Consider the following 17,354-nt stretch of genomic DNA (forward strand, 5'->3'; position numbering starts at 1 on the left):
CAAGAAATGATGAACTTGACTGTTGAGGAGAAAGGATTATCTACGGCATAGGTGTTGATTTCACACCAAGAAAGGATTAACTTGTCTGTTGGGGGAAGATGGGGAAGAAGGGGGGGGGGGGACAAAATTATGGATTTCATTGAGAAATGATGATTTCGACTGTTGAGGGGGTATGAATGATCCTGGACGAAGCTGTGGTTTTCACAAAAGAGAGTCATAAACAAATATAATCATAATAACTTTATTCCTGATTATTTATATAGTAACAATTTAGTTATAACTTCCTGTAAAACAGGTAATGTCAACAAATCAAGAAATATCACAAGATTGCAGCAGAAAAAAGTATCTATACAGCCTCTCTAGTAAACATTGATACAGGAAGAATAAATCAAGAAACATCACAAGATTGCAGCAGAAAAAAGTATCTATACAGCCTCTCTAGTAAACATTGATACAGGAAGAATAAATCAAGAAACATCACAAGATTGCAGCAGAAAAAAGTATCTATACAGCCTCTCTAGTAAACATTGATACAGGAAGAATAAATCAAGGTGTAGTACATAAAATAATTTTGTCTACAGATGATTTAACATCCAATCACTTTAACAAATACTGACCCATGTCTACCATTAAATACGAGTGCTTTTGTAAACTTATCTCCCTTTGTAGTTTATCAATTCAGTGTTGAAGAAAATATCCTTTTGTGAAAAGGTTGAAATCCTTGTCAATAAATTGTATAAATGTTAAGTCTTCTTAGCTTGGACCTAAGAAAATATTTCAATGGTACAACCCTCGAGGATACTACTCAACTACACACATGATTCTGTCATGTGAAGTCTTATTCATTACTTTTTATTTTCATGGTTTGTCAATGTGAAAACAACAACAATTACTACACAATCAACGTTTCATGCCATACATAAGTGGCCTATTTTAGAAGCACTTTCCCCCTATTTTCAATTTAACAAAATTCTCTTTAATTAATGATTAAATGAGATTTTGCTCAGATTCAGAACCAGCTACCTCTTCTGGTTTTCTATTTGAATTTTACATATTAATGTCATACTTATATCATATTAGTTGAAATATTTAATATTATGTCATCCATACTACATTGTCAAGGTAAAAATTTGCTCTTTAACATTGCATGGAGCAATGTTCATTTATGCTTCAATTACACAAATATGACGTCATGTTGTACAAAAGAGCAGTGTTGTGATGACTTTGTACAATTACATCTGCAGGTCCAAATAATACTAATAAAAAAGTATTTCATTAAGTTTTCTGCTTAAAATGTGCAGATGCAATCAACAAGAGACAAAATGTCCTTTGAATATTTACAGTTATCAAAAACAAAAAAAACTGGACAACTTTTTCTTCAGCATTCCTCACCAGAATTGATAGTCCTCTGATCTCCTGATTCAACCTTTAAAACGTCTGAATAATAGCACCAGATATGTCTTTGAAAGAATTACACATTTCCTTTTGGTTACCATGGTTACTAATATGTTTGTACCACAGGTTTTCCATCTATAGAATTTGTATAGACCTGTTGGAGGGTGACACCATACTAAGCAGTGAGAACCATTTGATCAGGCCTCAGAAGACATACAGTGTTGATTTTCTCTACAGTAGCTGGTGCAGCTGAAAAAAAAATAAATAAAGAATTCAAACAAATAATTTTCCTTAAATTTTTTTTTCTCCTTGCGACTAATTCCTTAATCTATCACTTCAGACTTATTTTGCATTTATAAATAGATTCTCTCATGAAATTAATGAGACTTATTGAATCAGAAGAGTGGTCATGAGAAGAATTTGTAAATAACAAAATCATCAGTCTTTAATTTTGTATAACCTATATTGTAATAGTGAACAGAAATTTCCAGTAGTATCTTGGAAATCTATTGACTCAAAAGACTCATATATTCAGACTTAATGAAGGTAGAATCATTCACGATATCTTAGTTCTGAGGTGTCTTGACCAGCCATCAAATGTTTATATGTCCTAATCCACATTCAGAGCAAAATGTTTTGTTCTAGTTTTTCTTTTACCACTTCAAAGGACTACCGTATTGTTGATAATATTCCTAAGGGATTTAAATTCACTGTATCTGTTGTCAATAAAGAGAGCACCAAATTAGATACCCAGCAAACTTTTCTATAGTGAATGATAATCTCGGAAAATATTTGTTGTGCATGTTTATATGGACACCAGGTTATAGATGTGCATGAAATTCAAACTTGAAATAGCCAAAACTGGAATTAGGATGAAATATAAGACCCAAGAAATCTAAGAACAATACAGAAACAGAGTTTTGGAAATTTTCTACTTTGATCATGAAGATAACCTACAGGATGTTTCACCGTAACAGGAATCAAATATTTCTATGAGACTTACAGAGAGCGAAGAATGTGTTCTGTCCAATCTCTTCTCTAGCAGCTTCTGCTGCATGTTTCAGGGCAAATAGCGCTGAGCAGCTCATACAGAGGGGAGGCTCACCACAGGCTGGGGAGAAAAGAAAAATCAATGTTGTCAGAAAGTATCAAAGAATGCCTTTTAAATCAACATGAGAGTGGCAAGCGGGTATACAAGGTATTTTATAATTCTGACATTTTGACCCTTGGACCACTGAGGCTCCCAAGAGGTTTTAGGTATATAAGGTGACTTGTATACATATTTTTTGACATGTTGACCCCAATGCTTTTTGACCTGATGACCCCCAATGTTTTTTGACCTGATGACTCCCAATGCTTTTTGACCTGATGACCCCCATTATTTTGGGTATACAATACATTTATACACATACATTTTGACCTGATGACCTCCAATGCTTTTAGTATATAATTTATCTATAACCATACTTTGTGACCTGGCGACCCCCAATCCTTTGGGTATATAATTTATCTATAAACATACTTTGTGACCTGGCGACCCCCCCAATGCTTAAGGTATACAATTCATCTATATACACACTCTTTGACCAAATTACCCACAATGCTTAGGATATTCGAGTTTTATTTACATACCTTTTGACCTTAGAATCCCTAATGGATTAGGTGCATTCTTTAGGAGATGAACCCTGAAGTCTATTGGGATATCCTTTCCAAGTGGAGGTTTATACTCCTGAAGAAAGAAAATAAACATGAATTCCTCAAATGATAACTCAGTAACCAGGAAGCCTCTGATATTCAAGTTAATTTTGTCCCTTAAACCTATTTACTATAGAATAAATATGTCACAATCTAGAGCATTTTCATTGTTCACTATTAAACTCTCTTCACTATTAGGCATGCACCTCTAGTGTTCCATATTAGGCTTGAACCTCAAGTGTTCACTATTAGGCATGAACCTCTAGTGTTCCATATTAGGCTTGAACCTCAAGTGTTCACTATTAGGCAGGAACCTCTAGTGTTCACTATTAGGCATGAACCTCAAGTGTTCACTATTAGGCATGAACCTCTAGTGTTCACTATTAGGCATGAACCTCTAGTGTTCACTATTAGGCATGAACCTCGAGTGTTCACTATTAGGCATGAACATGGAGTGTTCACTATTTGGCATGAACCTCGAGTGTTCACTATTAGGCATGAACCTCGAGTGTTCACTATTAGGATTTAACCTCCAGTGTTCACTATTAGTCATGAACCTCGAGTGTTCACTATTAGGCATGAACCTTGAGTGTTCACTATTAGGCATGAACCTCGAGTGTTCACTATTAGGCATGAACCTCGAGTGTTCACTATTAGGCATGAACCTCTAGTGTTCACTATTAGGCTTGAACCTCAAGTGTTCACTATTAGGCATGAACCTCGAGTGTTCACTAATAGGCATGAACATGGAGTGTTCACTATTTGGCATGAACCTCGAGTGTTCACTATTAGGCATGAACCTCGAGTGTTCACTATTAGGCTTGAACCTCAAGTGTTCACTATTAGGCATGAACCTTGAGTGTTCACTATTAGGCATGAACTTTGAGTGCTTTTCTTGTCCACGCAGATATGTACCATCTTATTTAAGTATAGAATAGTAACTAGCTAAGGCTGTTTTTGAGAAAATAAGCCATATTTTGACCTTGAGTTCTTTCTCACCTGACAAATATAGATTGCATTTATTTTGATTCTTACAGTGCATTAAGTAATATAGCTTGAGAAATGAGGTTTGATTTCTCTAAACTCTGGATACTAAATCATTCTTGCTTCAATGTTTAATCGTTAATTCATGAAATTATGTAATTATCTAGTATATTTTGACTCTTGTTTGTATAATGTTTCTGTGGATGTTTCAATATCAATAAGTTTTGGATTAAGGACAGGATGGGTGAGAATAAGGCATGAATTTGATTAGATTTTGGATTAAGGTTCATTTTGTTTTAATTTGTATTGGGGGTGGGGGGGGATAAGCTACCCAGGTATTGTTGGTGAGAAGGGCTCCTGTTTGAGGATCATTCTTCAGCTCCTCAGTAAGCCAGTACCCTAGTCCCATCACAAAGGCCCCTTCCACCTGTCCAATGTCGATCTCAGGGTTCATGCTGAAAAAATCAAGATAAAGTATTCAAATGATTTTAACAACTAGTAACTACAACATACAAGAATCCACATTTGTGACTATCCTTGTCTCTGTTTTTTATTTGGTTCTTTGAAACTATAGTAATAACTAAGTATTTGGTGTTTTAAACAGAAGAACGGTTTGGATCAAACAAGAAAAGAAATTGGATCATCTACATGACCATGTGGGTTTTCCAAAGGCACTCACATGCTTCCAAAACTCCAGGTCATTATTATTACCTCTCTGTACAGTAGTAGTATGTTAGGTCTAGTGGTCAGTCCTACTGGTCAGTCTTACCTCTGGTCAGTCTTACCTCTCTCCACAGTCGAACAGTAGGTCTACTGGTCAGTCCTACTGGTCAGTCTTACCTCTCTCCACAGTGGAACAGTAGGTCTAGTGGTCAGTCCTACTGGTCAGTCTTACCTCTCTCCACAGTGGAACAGTAGGTCTAGTGGTCAGTCCTACTGGTCAGTCTTACCTCTCTCCACAGTCGAACAGTAGGTCTACTGGTCAGTCCTACTGGTCAGTCTTACCTCTCTCCACAGTGGAACAGTAGGTCTAGTGGTCAGTCCTACTGGTCAGTCTTACCTCTCTCCACATTGGAACAGTAGGTCTATTGGTCAGTCATTGGTCAGTCCTACTGGTCAGTCTTACCTCTCTCCACAGTGGAAAAGTAGGTCTATTGGTCAGTCTTACCTCTCTCCACAGTGGAACAGTAGGTCTATTGGTCAGTCCTACTGGTCAGTCCTACTGGTCAGTCTTACCTCTTTCCACAGTCGAACAGTAGGTCTACTGGTCAGTTTTACCTCTCTCCACAGTGGAACAGTAGGTCTATTGGTCAGTCCTACTGGTCAGTCTTACCTCTCTCCACAGTCGAACAGTAGGTCCACCCTTGGTATCTGGTACTGTCCTGTCAGCACGTCCAGTTCCACTTCCGTACAGGTCACCCCGTAGCTGCAGTAGTTGAATTGTGCACCATCTGGCATAGTTGGTGTTGTGCTTAATGGATAATCAGGAAAATCATCATACATCAATGGTACTAATTATGATGAGAGAAGATATTTTTTCTTCCCGATTTTACAATAAACAGAAAAATTCATCAAGACAGTAACTGCCAACTCTTAAAGGATTTTGGAAATTCTTCAAGTCACTTGGTTTAATGGTTTTACTACTGAAATGTCAATGGGGTTCATAATGTTTATCAGTTTCGCCCTCAATATCTGCATGTGCTTTTCATGTGTTGACACTTGTATGGAAGCAACTGTGTACCTATCATCAGATGTAATATTTTAGTAACTTACATAACAATTTTATACCTCCAAAGCTTACAAACCAAAATCACCATCTATAACTACATATTCAGTGTTATATCAAAAACTTCTACCATAACAGTAAGGACCATTCACATATATCCAATTATGTACATGCAGGTACACAATCTTTAGATGAGGAAGTTTTAAAAGGCAGTATTCAAGAAAGCTATGATTACACAAGCATGTTTCAAAATGGCCACTGTCTATCAAGGATTTAACGAGAATGAAAAATAACATTTCTCAGCTTCATTTCCTTCACATCCCCACTAATGTTTAGCAAAATGGCACCTGTGGAACTGGAGAAAAAGTTTCAAGATAGCAACCACAGTGAATTCTGGACTGACCAATAAAATAATAACACTCGTTCGGTACAATATCAGGATTATTTCAAGGAAATTATGCTGAATCCATGTAGTAGAATTTGCTAAGAAGTTAGAAATATTAAAGTCTTATTCACAGCCATAAAAGAAACATCATGACTGTAAGACATCCGGAATCTTTGGGTCAGGTGACCTAAAAATTGTGGCCAAAACCCTCCAAGTATCAAATTGTATTGTAGAAAGTATGTATTTATTTTAAAAATTAATATAATTTTATATTTTACAGAGATTATTATTAAACTACAATATAGATATATCAGCAGCTGAAACTTTGTTACCTGTAGTAGGTAATGGCGTTATGTTTACTTACAGGTATCTAGCTGTGAGGTCAACACCTTCAGCTACACACTTTTCAATTAAGTCTTTCCATTTGGGGTTTGACATTTTGGCTCTGACAGGTGCAATCCTCTCCAATAATGTATCACAGCATTTAACAATGGCCTGATAAAACAATAACATTTTCTAAATGGATATATCATATTACTGTTAATCAGCTAAAATCAACTAAACGCCATAAAACATATATAATCTCTGTATATAATAAATGTCCTTCAAGCTCTTCTTATTGATTAGAAAACATGACTACTGGTAAATACAGAGAAGGTGTAATTCCTGAAGTTGCACAAGCTACCCCATCCTAGCTGGGTCTATCCTAGGTAGCACACAGTACCCCATCCTAGCTGGGTCTATCCTAGGTAGCACACAGTACCCCATCCTAGCTGGGTCTATCCTAGGTAGCACACAGTACCCCATCCTAGCTGGGTCTATCCTGGGTAGCACACAGTACCCCATCCTAGCTGGGTCTATTCTAGGTAGAACAAGCTACCCCATCCTAGCTGGGTCATCCCTAGGTAGCACACAATACCCCATCCTAGCTGGGTCTATTCTAGGTAGCACAAGCTACCCCATCCTAGCTGGGTCTATCCTAGGTAGCACACAGTACCCCATCCTAGCTGGGTCTATCCTAGGTAGCACACAGTACCCCATCCTAGCTGGGTCTATCCTAGGTAGCACACAGTACCCCATCCTAGCTGGGTCTATTCTAGGTAGAACAAGCTACCCCATCCTAGCTGGGTCTATCCTAGGTAGCACACAGTACCCCATCCTAGCTGGGTCTATTCTTGGTAGAACAAGCTACCCCATCCTAGCTGGGTCTATCCTAGGTAGCACACAGTACCCCATCCTAGCTGGGTCTATTCTTGGTAGAACAAGCTACCCCATCCTAGCTGGGTCTATCCTAGGTAGCACACAGTATCCCATCCTAGCTGGGTCTATCCTAGTTAGAACATGCTGGCCCATCCTAGCTGGGTCTATCCTAGGTAGAACAAGCTACCCCATCCTAGCTGGGTCTATCCTAGGTAGCACACAGTACCCCATCCTAGCTGGGTCTATCCTAGGTAGCACACAGTACCCCATCCTAGCTGGGTCTATCCTAGGTAGCACACAGTACCCCATCCTAGCTGGGTCTATCCTATGTGACACAAGCTGTCCCTTCCTAGCTGGGTCATCCCTAGGTAGCACACAGTACCCCATTCTAGCTGGGTCTATCCTAGGTAGCACACAGTACCCCATCCTAGCTGGGTCTATCCTAGGTAGCACATGCTGCCCCATCCTAACTGGGTCTATTCTAGGTAGAACAAGCTACCCCATCCTAGCTGGGTCTATCCTAGGTAGCACACAATACCCCATCCTTGCGGGGTCTATCCTAGGTAGCACACAGTACCCCATCCTAGCTGGGTCTATCCTAGGTAGCACACAGTACCCCATCCTAGCTGGGTCTATCCTATGTAACACAAGCTACCCCATCCTAGCTGGGTCTATCCTAGGTAGCACACAGTACCCCATTCTAGCTGGGTCTATCCTAGGTAGCACATGCTGCCCCATCCTAACTGGGTCTATCCTAGGTAGCACACAGTACCCCATCCTAGCTGGGTCTATCCTAGGTAGCACAACCACCCCATCTTAGATGGGTCTATCCTAGGTAGCACACAGTACCCCATCCTAGCTGGGTCTATCCTAGGTAGCACACAGTACCCCATCCTAGCTGGGTCTATCCTAGGTAGCACACAGTACCCCATCCTAGCTGGGTCTATCCTAGGTAGAACAAGCTACCTCATCCTAGCTGGGTCTTCCGTAGGTAGCACATGTTGCCCATCCTAGCTGGGTCTATCCTATGTAGCACAAGCTACCCCATCCTAGCTGGGTCTTCCGTAGGTAGCACATGTTGCCCATCCTAGCTGGGTCTATCCTATGTAGCACAAGCTACCCCATCCTAGCTGGGTCTTCCGTAGGTAGCACATGCTGCCCCATCCTAGCTGGGACCATCACCAAGTGATAAGGTTCATTTTGAGGTGAGGCCTACTTGTATTGGTGTGTTACAACATTATTGATCAAATATCTAGCACCATCAGGTTTAAATATCTTGCTCAAGGACACGACCAAGACAGAACAGGGTTGTCTGTGACATATACTCTTTCCACAAAAAAAGGAGACTCACTGATGTGTCATACTGTGTACACTTGCACTCATCCATATATATGAACATCAATAAACATATAATGTACTCTGATATACAGAAATTCTACGTTTATATATGATATCACTTAAGTCTTCACTTCGGACACAATCGATCACTAAATACTACAACATCAGGTTTCATTACTGGTCACATGACAAGATAACTGTCCATCACAGACACAAAACTAATGATTCTATTGGCTGTTTATAGATACCTGACAACAGACTTCTGAGGTGATGCTTCCACCTGTGGTAACACTGTTTGCGTTAGTGACTGTGTTATTGGCTGCCACTCTGATCATCTCTATAGGAATTCCAAGCTTGTATGCACACACCTGGATCGTCTAAAATACAGACAAACAGTATTCTTGTATAGAGCAATAAAATTTCATATTGAAGTTGAAGAAATTTTCAATCTCATTTATCCTATCCACACATCACATCAACAAATAGTTTTAACCCTGAAACGTTAAAATCAAAATGCTCTTGCAATAAAACAATAACAGTTTAACATTTTGTGAAAAAAAAATTTTGATAGTTTGCATTATGCAGTAAAGTAACATTGCTTCACTGTCAACACTCATTAATTCTGTGTTCTACAGCATCACTTCATCCACAATACCTTTTTTCATTACTGACCCAACATGATGCCTTCATGGATTATAATATCACCTCTCTCACCTACGTTTGTGTTGATACCCTGACCACACTCAATGCCCCTGTGATCTATGACATCACTTCCTCAACCTAACTTTGTGTTGATACCCTGACCACACTCAATGCCTCCGTGATCTATGACATCACTTCCCCCACCTACCTTTGTGTTGATACCTTGACCACACTCAATGCCTCCGTGATCTATGACATCACTTCCTCCACCTACCTTTGTGTTGATACCCTGACCACACTCAATGCCTCCATGATCTATGACCACACTCCCATCACCACCGTAGATGTCAACAAGACAGTTGTAGTTAGCTCCTTCCCAAGCAATCTCAAACTTCATAGGGACAACTGACAATCCTTTCTTTGTCCATCGATTGTTCTGGATAAAAGTAATGAAAACAAAACAAAAAAAACATTGCAATGGCAGTCTTTTTGTAAAACAGATAGGTTAATCTATGCATTTCTTTTTGTTTTTACTTTTCTCTTTTATTGTAAATACACTATATATATCTCAGGCAGTAAATAAAAGTAAGAAAATCTGCATGGAAATTTGAAGGTTCAAGGACCTTTAAAGTTACTATAATGAACACATACCTTATTGAAAGCTGCTACACTGGCTCTCCTTTGTGACAATTCAGCCATTGACTCCAACTCAGTCAGGAGGGTGGAGATATTGCAGTGCTCCAACTTCTGTTTGTATGGGGTGAGCTAGAAAACATACCAGAATGACACAATGACATCTGTTTGTATGGGGTGAGCTAGAAAACATACCAGAATGATACAATGACATCTGTTTGTATGGAGTGAGCTAGAAAACATACCAGAATGATACAGTAAGATGTGTTTGTATGGAGTGAGCTAAAAAACATACCAGAATGATACAATGACATCTGTTTGTATGGGGTGAGCTAGAAAACATACCAGAATGATACAGTAAGATGTGTTTGTATGGGGTGAGCTAGAAAACATACCAGAATGATACAGTAAGATGTGTTTGTATGGAGTGAGCTAAAAAACATACCAGAATGATACAATGACATCTGTTTGTATGGGGTGAGCTAGAAAACATACCAGAATGATACAATGACATCTGTTTGTATGGGGGGAGCTAGAAAACATACCAGAATGATACAATGACATCTGTTTGTATGGGGTGAGCTAGAAAACATACCAGAATGATAAAATGACATCTGTTTGTATGGGGTGAGCTAGAAAACATACCAGAATGATACAATGACATCTGTTTGTATGGGGTGACCTAGAAAACATACCAGAATGATACAATGACATCTGTTTGTATGGGGTGAGCTAGAAAACATACCAGAATGATACAGTGACATCTGTTTGTATGGAGTGAGCTGGTAAATATTCCAGAATGTTACAATGACATCTATTTGTATGGGGTGAGCTAGAAAACATACCAGAATGATACAGTAACATCTGTTTGTATGGAGTGAGCTGGTAAATATTCCAGAATGTTACAATGACATCTGTTTGTATGGGGTGAGCTAGAAAACATACCAGAATGATACAGTAAGATGTGTTTGTATGGAGTGAGCTAGAAAACATACCAGAATGATACAATGACATCTGTTTGTATGGAGTGAGCTAGAACACATACCAGAATGATACAGTAAGATGTGTTTGTATGGAGTGAGCTAGAAAACATACCAGAATGATACAATGACATCTGTTAGTATGGAGTGAGCTAGAAAACATACCAGAATGATACAGTAAGATGTGTTTGTATGGGGTGAGCTAGAAAACATACCAGAATGATACAGTAAGATGTGTTTGTATGGGATGAGCTAGAAAACATACCAGAATGATACAGTAAGATGTGTTTGTATGGAGTGAGCTAAAAAACATACCAGAATGATACAATGACATCTGTTTGTATGGGGTGAGCTAGAAAACATACCAGAATGATACAATGACATCTGTTTGTATGGGGTGAGCTAGAAAATGTACTGGAATGAGACAGGCACTTGTTTATATAGAGTTAGCTTGTAAATGTACTGGAATGAGACAGGCAGTTGTTTATACAGGGTGAGCTGGTAAATGTACTGGAATGACACAGGCAGTTGTTTATACAGGGTGAGCTGGTAAATGTACTGGAATGACACAGGCAGTTGTTTATACAGGGTGAGCTGGTAAATGTACTGGAATGACACAGGCACTTGTTTATATAGAGTTAGCTTGTAAATGTACTGGAATGAGACAGGCAGTTGTTTATACAGGATGAGCTAAAATATGTACTGGAATGACACAGGCACTTGTTTATACAGAGTGAGCTAGTAAATGTACTGGAATGACAAAGACAATTGTTTATACAGAGTGAGCTAGTAGATGTACTGGAATGACACAGACAATTGTTTATACAGGGTGAGCTAGTAAATGTACTGGAATGACACAGGCACTTGTTTATACAGAGTGAGCTAGTAAATGTACTGGAATGACACAGGAACCTGTTTATACAGGGTGAGCTAGTAAATGTACTGGAATGACACAGATTTTTTGTTTATACAGAGTGAGCTAGTAAATGTACTAGTGTGATGCAGGCACTTGTTCATACAGAGTGAGCTAGTAAATGTACTGGAATGACACAGGCACTTGTTTGTATGGGGAGAGCTAGTAAATGTACTGGAATGACACAGGAACCTGTTTATACAGGGTGAGCTAGTAAATGTACTGGAATGACACAGACTTTTGTTTATACAGAGTGAGCTAGTAAATGTACTAGTGTGATGCAGGCACTTGTTTATACAGAGTGAGCTAGTAAATGTACTGGAATGACACAGTCACTTGTTTGTATGGGGAGAGCTAAAATAGGAATGATATCCATCAATGAAGACCTTACCTGGCCTTGTTGATAGAGGTTGACCCTCCTGACCTCTGTTGGGTCCAAATTAAGCGCCTTTGCTACATGCTCCATTATGGACTCTGTGATGAAGATCGATGGACAGGATCCTGGGGATCGTGCAGCAGTGTTCAATGGTTTGTTGGTCTTCAGTCCAACCGGGATGAGGTGCCAGTTCTCACAGTAATAAGCTACAAGTAGGTTAAATGTAGGATGTAATGTAGGAAGCAATGAAGGTATGACAACATAGAATTCTTTCATTAATAGTCATATGTACTCAACTGGGGCTCAACCCTTTGCCCCCAGGGCATTTACCAAACCAATTATACTAAAATCCTCACCGAAGGATACTTCAGACCAAATTGGAACTGATATTCACACTCAAGAAGAAAAAAAATTATTGGCTCTGTTTCTATGTTAGGCTTAACCTGTCCCACTTCAGGTGGCTGAGACCCACTATTTATAAAACAAAATGGTTCCCCTTCACTCAAGGATACTTCAGAACAAATAGGAACACAATCCTGGCATTCCTACGAAGGAAGAACTTAGATTTTAAAGGATCTGCTCTATTCTCAAATTTGCTGCCACTCCCTCCCGAAAGGTCTGAGACCTGTTATAAATAAGACTTTCCTAAAAAACACACACACACAAACAGGCCCATGGGCCTTAACAGTCATCTTATTACAAAGACAGTTATGTGATAGAGACCTAAATTTGATGCATTGCCTACCTGTTCTACAGCTTACAAAGAAGATTGTTAGTTCATCAAGTCAACTTCTACACCTTGAAATCATATTCCTCAAACATGCTATGATACAAATATCATAATCCAGGACCTGTATTTTTCAAACTTTTTCATAATTCTCAACACATTCGATCCCTATGATCTTGAAAATTGGATCAAGATCAATCATTAAAAAATAATTTGGTAGCCCTTCATCATTTACTGAATTTATACTAAAAGTATCGACTTTTTGGTCATAAAGAAGAATTTGTTTGAAGATTTTGATACATTTGACCCTTGTATACTTAAAAGTGGGTCATTTGGGTGAACTTGGTAGCCAATTATACCAGGCTGCAGACTTAAAATCAGCACCCTAGGCCTTTCGGTTATTAAGGAGAAATAATTTTAAGATTTTAACACAGTTATCCCCGTGATCTTAAAAGTGGGTCAAGGTCATTCATTTGAACAAACTTGATATCCCTTTACTCCAGCATGCTACAGGCAAAATATCAGCACCCTAGGTTTTTTGGTCATAGAAAAGGAGTTGAAAATATAAATTGTTTAGAGATGCACAACATACAAACAGGTGACATAAAAGACACACTGGTAGTTGTAGTGTTTACTAATACTTTACAAAGGAAAGTACAAGTCAGATTTAAAAACTGTGCGTAACTTTATTATCAAAATCTTATTCAAAAGTTTACTTTTTAAAGGGAAAACTTTATCAAGTAGACTAATAATAATTTCCAATTTTATGTATTTGACGTTACTCAGTACTTTCACTGATTTGTTTCACAGACCATAAATACTCAATGCCATGGTTTTATTTGGGCAATACTTTCTTAATCTGCAGCAGGGGTTTTGTACTATACCCTTTTCTCAACGAAATAGTTTTGTTAAAATATCTGAATCTGTGGTAGGCGTTTTATACTGAATCCTTTTCAAATAGATAACATTCTAGATTGTTTACTTTACGTATAGCGTAGCTACCTGGTATGTCTTGATGATAAGATACCTGTAACATGAAGATATTTATCAGTAAAACTAGGACCACCATTGGTGTAGTACAAAATAGGACTCAGAGTCATAATCACGGCCTGATGACAATACTGGAAGGCTGACAGAAGTTCATCACGTACTCTCTAGCAAGGTTTGTATATAGATTTACTAGTACAAGAGGAATGCTTCAAAAGACAGGTCTGTTGATATTTAACATTTACAGTTCTTACAGTATAACCATCTTTTAAGCACCAATAACTACACAGCAAATGTCTCCATTTCATTTCAATAAATTTTATTGACAGAAGATCTTAATGTCAATGTCTCAATTTATTTTATATAGACTTACAAGGTACCAACAGAAAACAAAATTTACAATAAAATAACAATAAAAATGGATAGGAAGTGCCATGAATTAGTCTGTTAAAAATGTGATGAAAGGAACACAATGATATACTTAAAAATGAACAGGATTGCTCCTAAGGTTGTATTTATGGTTTCTTCTCTCAAAATATCATCTCCTAGAAGAGATTATGGCAAATTGTAGGAAGGTAGACGAACACAAGATTTTTGTTTTTGTTTTTTTTCCCCATATTTTAACAAGGTTGGAGGAATCAAAACATTTCTCAATTTTATTTTTAGAATCTTTAACATATTTTGTACATGAATTATTAATGTTTTTTCACTCAAAACATTTTTTGTACCTTTCTAAAATCAACTTTTGCAAACAGAGACTAGAAAAGACAGGGTATAGGTATAGTATCAGAGTATTAGTCTAAGATACACAGTGGGAAGCGAGGGGTTTAGTCTCACCTATACAGGGCTGGGGTGGAAGTAGTTTAATCTCAGATATACACGGCAGAGAAAGGAGATGTTTAGTCTCAGATATAAAGAGTACGGAAAGGAGAGGTTTATTCTCAAATACACAGGGCAGGGAAAGGAGATGTTTAGTCTCAGATATAAAGGGTACAGAAAGGAGAGGTTTATTCTCCAATACACAGGGCAGGGAAAGGAGATGTTTAGTCTCAGATATAAAGGGTACAGAAAGGAGAGGTTTAGTCGCCAATACACAGGGCAGGGAAAGGAGAGACTTGGTCTCAGATAAACAGGTCACACACAAGAAAAAAAGTTTACTTTAAACATGAAAATATGAAAAATATCATTCAACACAATAATTATACACTCTAAGCTAAGATTCCTCTATGAGTTACGCTGGAGCCCAACAACTGACAAGTTAAAAATAATATAACAAATAGTGATGTCAGTGTTTATGTTCCGAAAGGATAATATTATACCTGCCAAGGGGTCAAAGTTCAGCTTTTTTAACAATGTACTTTATATTGGGATACATTTCCTTTCCTTAAAGAATTAAATTCTACCTAAGATAATTGAATAATCTTTTTCATATTCGAGTTCAACCTTTAACCTGTCTTTGAGATACAGACAATAAACAAACTGCAGCATAACTTTCCCTATATACAGTAGAACACCATTGATCAGATGTCATAAAGCGTAAAAATGATGAATTACAATAGTTGGTACCATTTACTACATACTGAGAAATTATAATGGATTTCTAAAACATCTTTATCAACAGTTATAATAATAGCAATAACACATTTATTTTTCTGTGTATTCACAGATAATTCAAAATCAAGAAAGAAAAACCCTGAAGAATCATGGGAAATTTTGAAGGTCATGCACTGCCTGGATCTTTCTTCATTGTTTTTGCATTATGGTGGACTGTTCAAATGTTTCATAGATACCTGACTTGTCAGCGACAAAATCTACGTTTTACATCCACACCAACTTATCCATGTGTTTGTTTATGTGGCAAAGCAAAAAATTGGCCGATAGAATCTTTATTGAAACTCTTCTTTACAAGTGTGGGAATAATTGGAGAAATATACACAGGATTCAATAGTGGTAAGTTCACTACCCCAGAAAATGGACAGCATGCCACCATGTTCTTCTTCTTCGGTTTGACAGGAATCATGGATTTGTTGGTGTACTTCCGATTTCCAGTACTCAAAGACATAGAATATGTGAGCATGATCATCGCAGTAACAGTGGAAGGAATGCTGTTCAAGTTTCACCTACACGGTAGGGATGGTGTTGATGTACTTGTTCACACACTTCTGGTTTACACCATTAGTGCTTCTGTACTGGCATTGCTGGCAGAAATGAGGTGGAGAGATAACATTCTTATAGCATTGTCAAGGCCTTACTTCATTTTGTTACAAGGCACCTGGTTCTGGCAAATAGCTTTCATTTTGCATAACCCTTTGCCTGGAGCAAAGGAATGGAACTCAGAAGATCACCATTCATATCTGATTGCCACCATGTATTTTGCATGGCATTGTGGAGTGGCCTTCATAACTATGTTCCTCATTGGTGTGTGCATGACTTGCTTTCACAAAAAATACAGATCTAATGATAACATGGCAACTAATATGATGTCTTTGATGACAAAAGACATTAATAATCTTAATTATAAGCCATTAAGGAAGGACAGTGACAATTCTGATTTTGAACCCTAACTGTTGATCTTGTTTATCCAAAACCATACAAAAACAATTTAGAAAGAAATAATTACCGTAAACACATCTACAACAACTGCAGTCCACCGATCTACACAGACTTATATTTTCTTTGGGAAATATTGTCCCCACAGCTACAATACCTATCTCTCAGGACCGATCCAAGAACAGTAGAATTTGTCACATATTAAATAGTTACTTTGTATATATAAAATGAGATTACCCAGAAATGCTACTCTCTATTTCTTCAGATCAGTGTTGGAAACCATGGAAACACATTGATTGCATTTCATGATAATTAAATTCAGGTTCATTTATGACTTTTTTTTCACAGAACTGAATTTCAAAATGAAATTTGTGTTGGTCATGATATAAGATAAGGTATTTTATCACCTAACAGGCCAGTTCAAAAAGGTTGTGTCATAAATATAGGACCTTACATCAGATTCTATTTGGTGCACAAATTTATAAAATAAATCTGATTTTTTAGAGCAAGTATGGTAGAAGACAATAATGTCTACATCAAACTTGAGTTCATGTCTGCGCTATAACTATGGTCTACAATGTTATGTCATGATGTCATCTGTGAATTTGTGATGTCATTTGTAAACTTAAAGTGACATGAAAATATGCTAGACCTAAATAAATATGATATAGGTATAGTCATAGAATAACAAGGCATTTGATTGATACATATTATATGACACATGATAAATGATTGTATCAAGGCATCCTAAATAAATGGCATAATGACATAACAGGTTCTATTTTACCATCCAAGTTGAAGTTGTGTCATACAGGAATATATT

The 17,354-nt window shown here is 37.7% G+C and overlaps 2 protein-coding genes across 3 annotated transcripts in view; one reads left to right on the forward strand and one right to left on the reverse strand.

Annotated features, from left to right (window-relative positions):
• Positions 1-427: 427 nt before the first annotated feature.
• The window catches only part of LOC132548355 (uncharacterized), a 43,451-nt gene continuing 26,524 nt past the window's right edge, over positions 428-17,354 (reverse strand). For both annotated transcript variants that reach the window (XM_060212210.1, XM_060212211.1), the window contains 10 exons: positions 12,283-12,473; positions 10,017-10,130; positions 9,640-9,801; positions 8,972-9,100; positions 6,550-6,680; positions 5,408-5,545; positions 4,406-4,529; positions 3,028-3,124; positions 2,399-2,506; positions 428-1,644 (listed from right to left, as the gene is read on the reverse strand). In XM_060212210.1, the coding sequence (XP_060068193.1) occupies positions 1,571-1,644; positions 2,399-2,506; positions 3,028-3,124; positions 4,406-4,529; positions 5,408-5,545; positions 6,550-6,680; positions 8,972-9,100; positions 9,640-9,801; positions 10,017-10,130; positions 12,283-12,473 (1,268 nt within the window). In that variant the 3' untranslated portion in view covers positions 428-1,570. The remainder of the gene's footprint in view (positions 1,645-2,398; positions 2,507-3,027; positions 3,125-4,405; positions 4,530-5,407; positions 5,546-6,549; positions 6,681-8,971; positions 9,101-9,639; positions 9,802-10,016; positions 10,131-12,282; positions 12,474-17,354) is intronic.
• On the forward strand, positions 15,685-16,545 carry LOC132548396 (transmembrane protein 45B-like). Its single transcript, XM_060212261.1, has one exon. It carries the CDS (start codon positions 15,685-15,687, stop codon positions 16,543-16,545), a length of 861 nt encoding a protein of 286 aa, XP_060068244.1.

Source organism: Ylistrum balloti, unplaced genomic scaffold (assembly GCF_031769215.1).
Source record: "Ylistrum balloti isolate Yb309-2 unplaced genomic scaffold, AGI_CSIRO_Ybal_v1 Utg370010, whole genome shotgun sequence".
Lineage (NCBI taxonomy): Eukaryota > Metazoa > Mollusca > Bivalvia > Pectinida > Pectinidae > Ylistrum > Ylistrum balloti.

Bases quoted from the DNA above. Each gene is read 5' to 3' on its own strand.
- LOC132548396 (XM_060212261.1), top strand. From the start codon at position 15,685: ATGGGAAATTTTGAAGGTCATGCACTGCCTGGATCTTTCTTCATTGTT.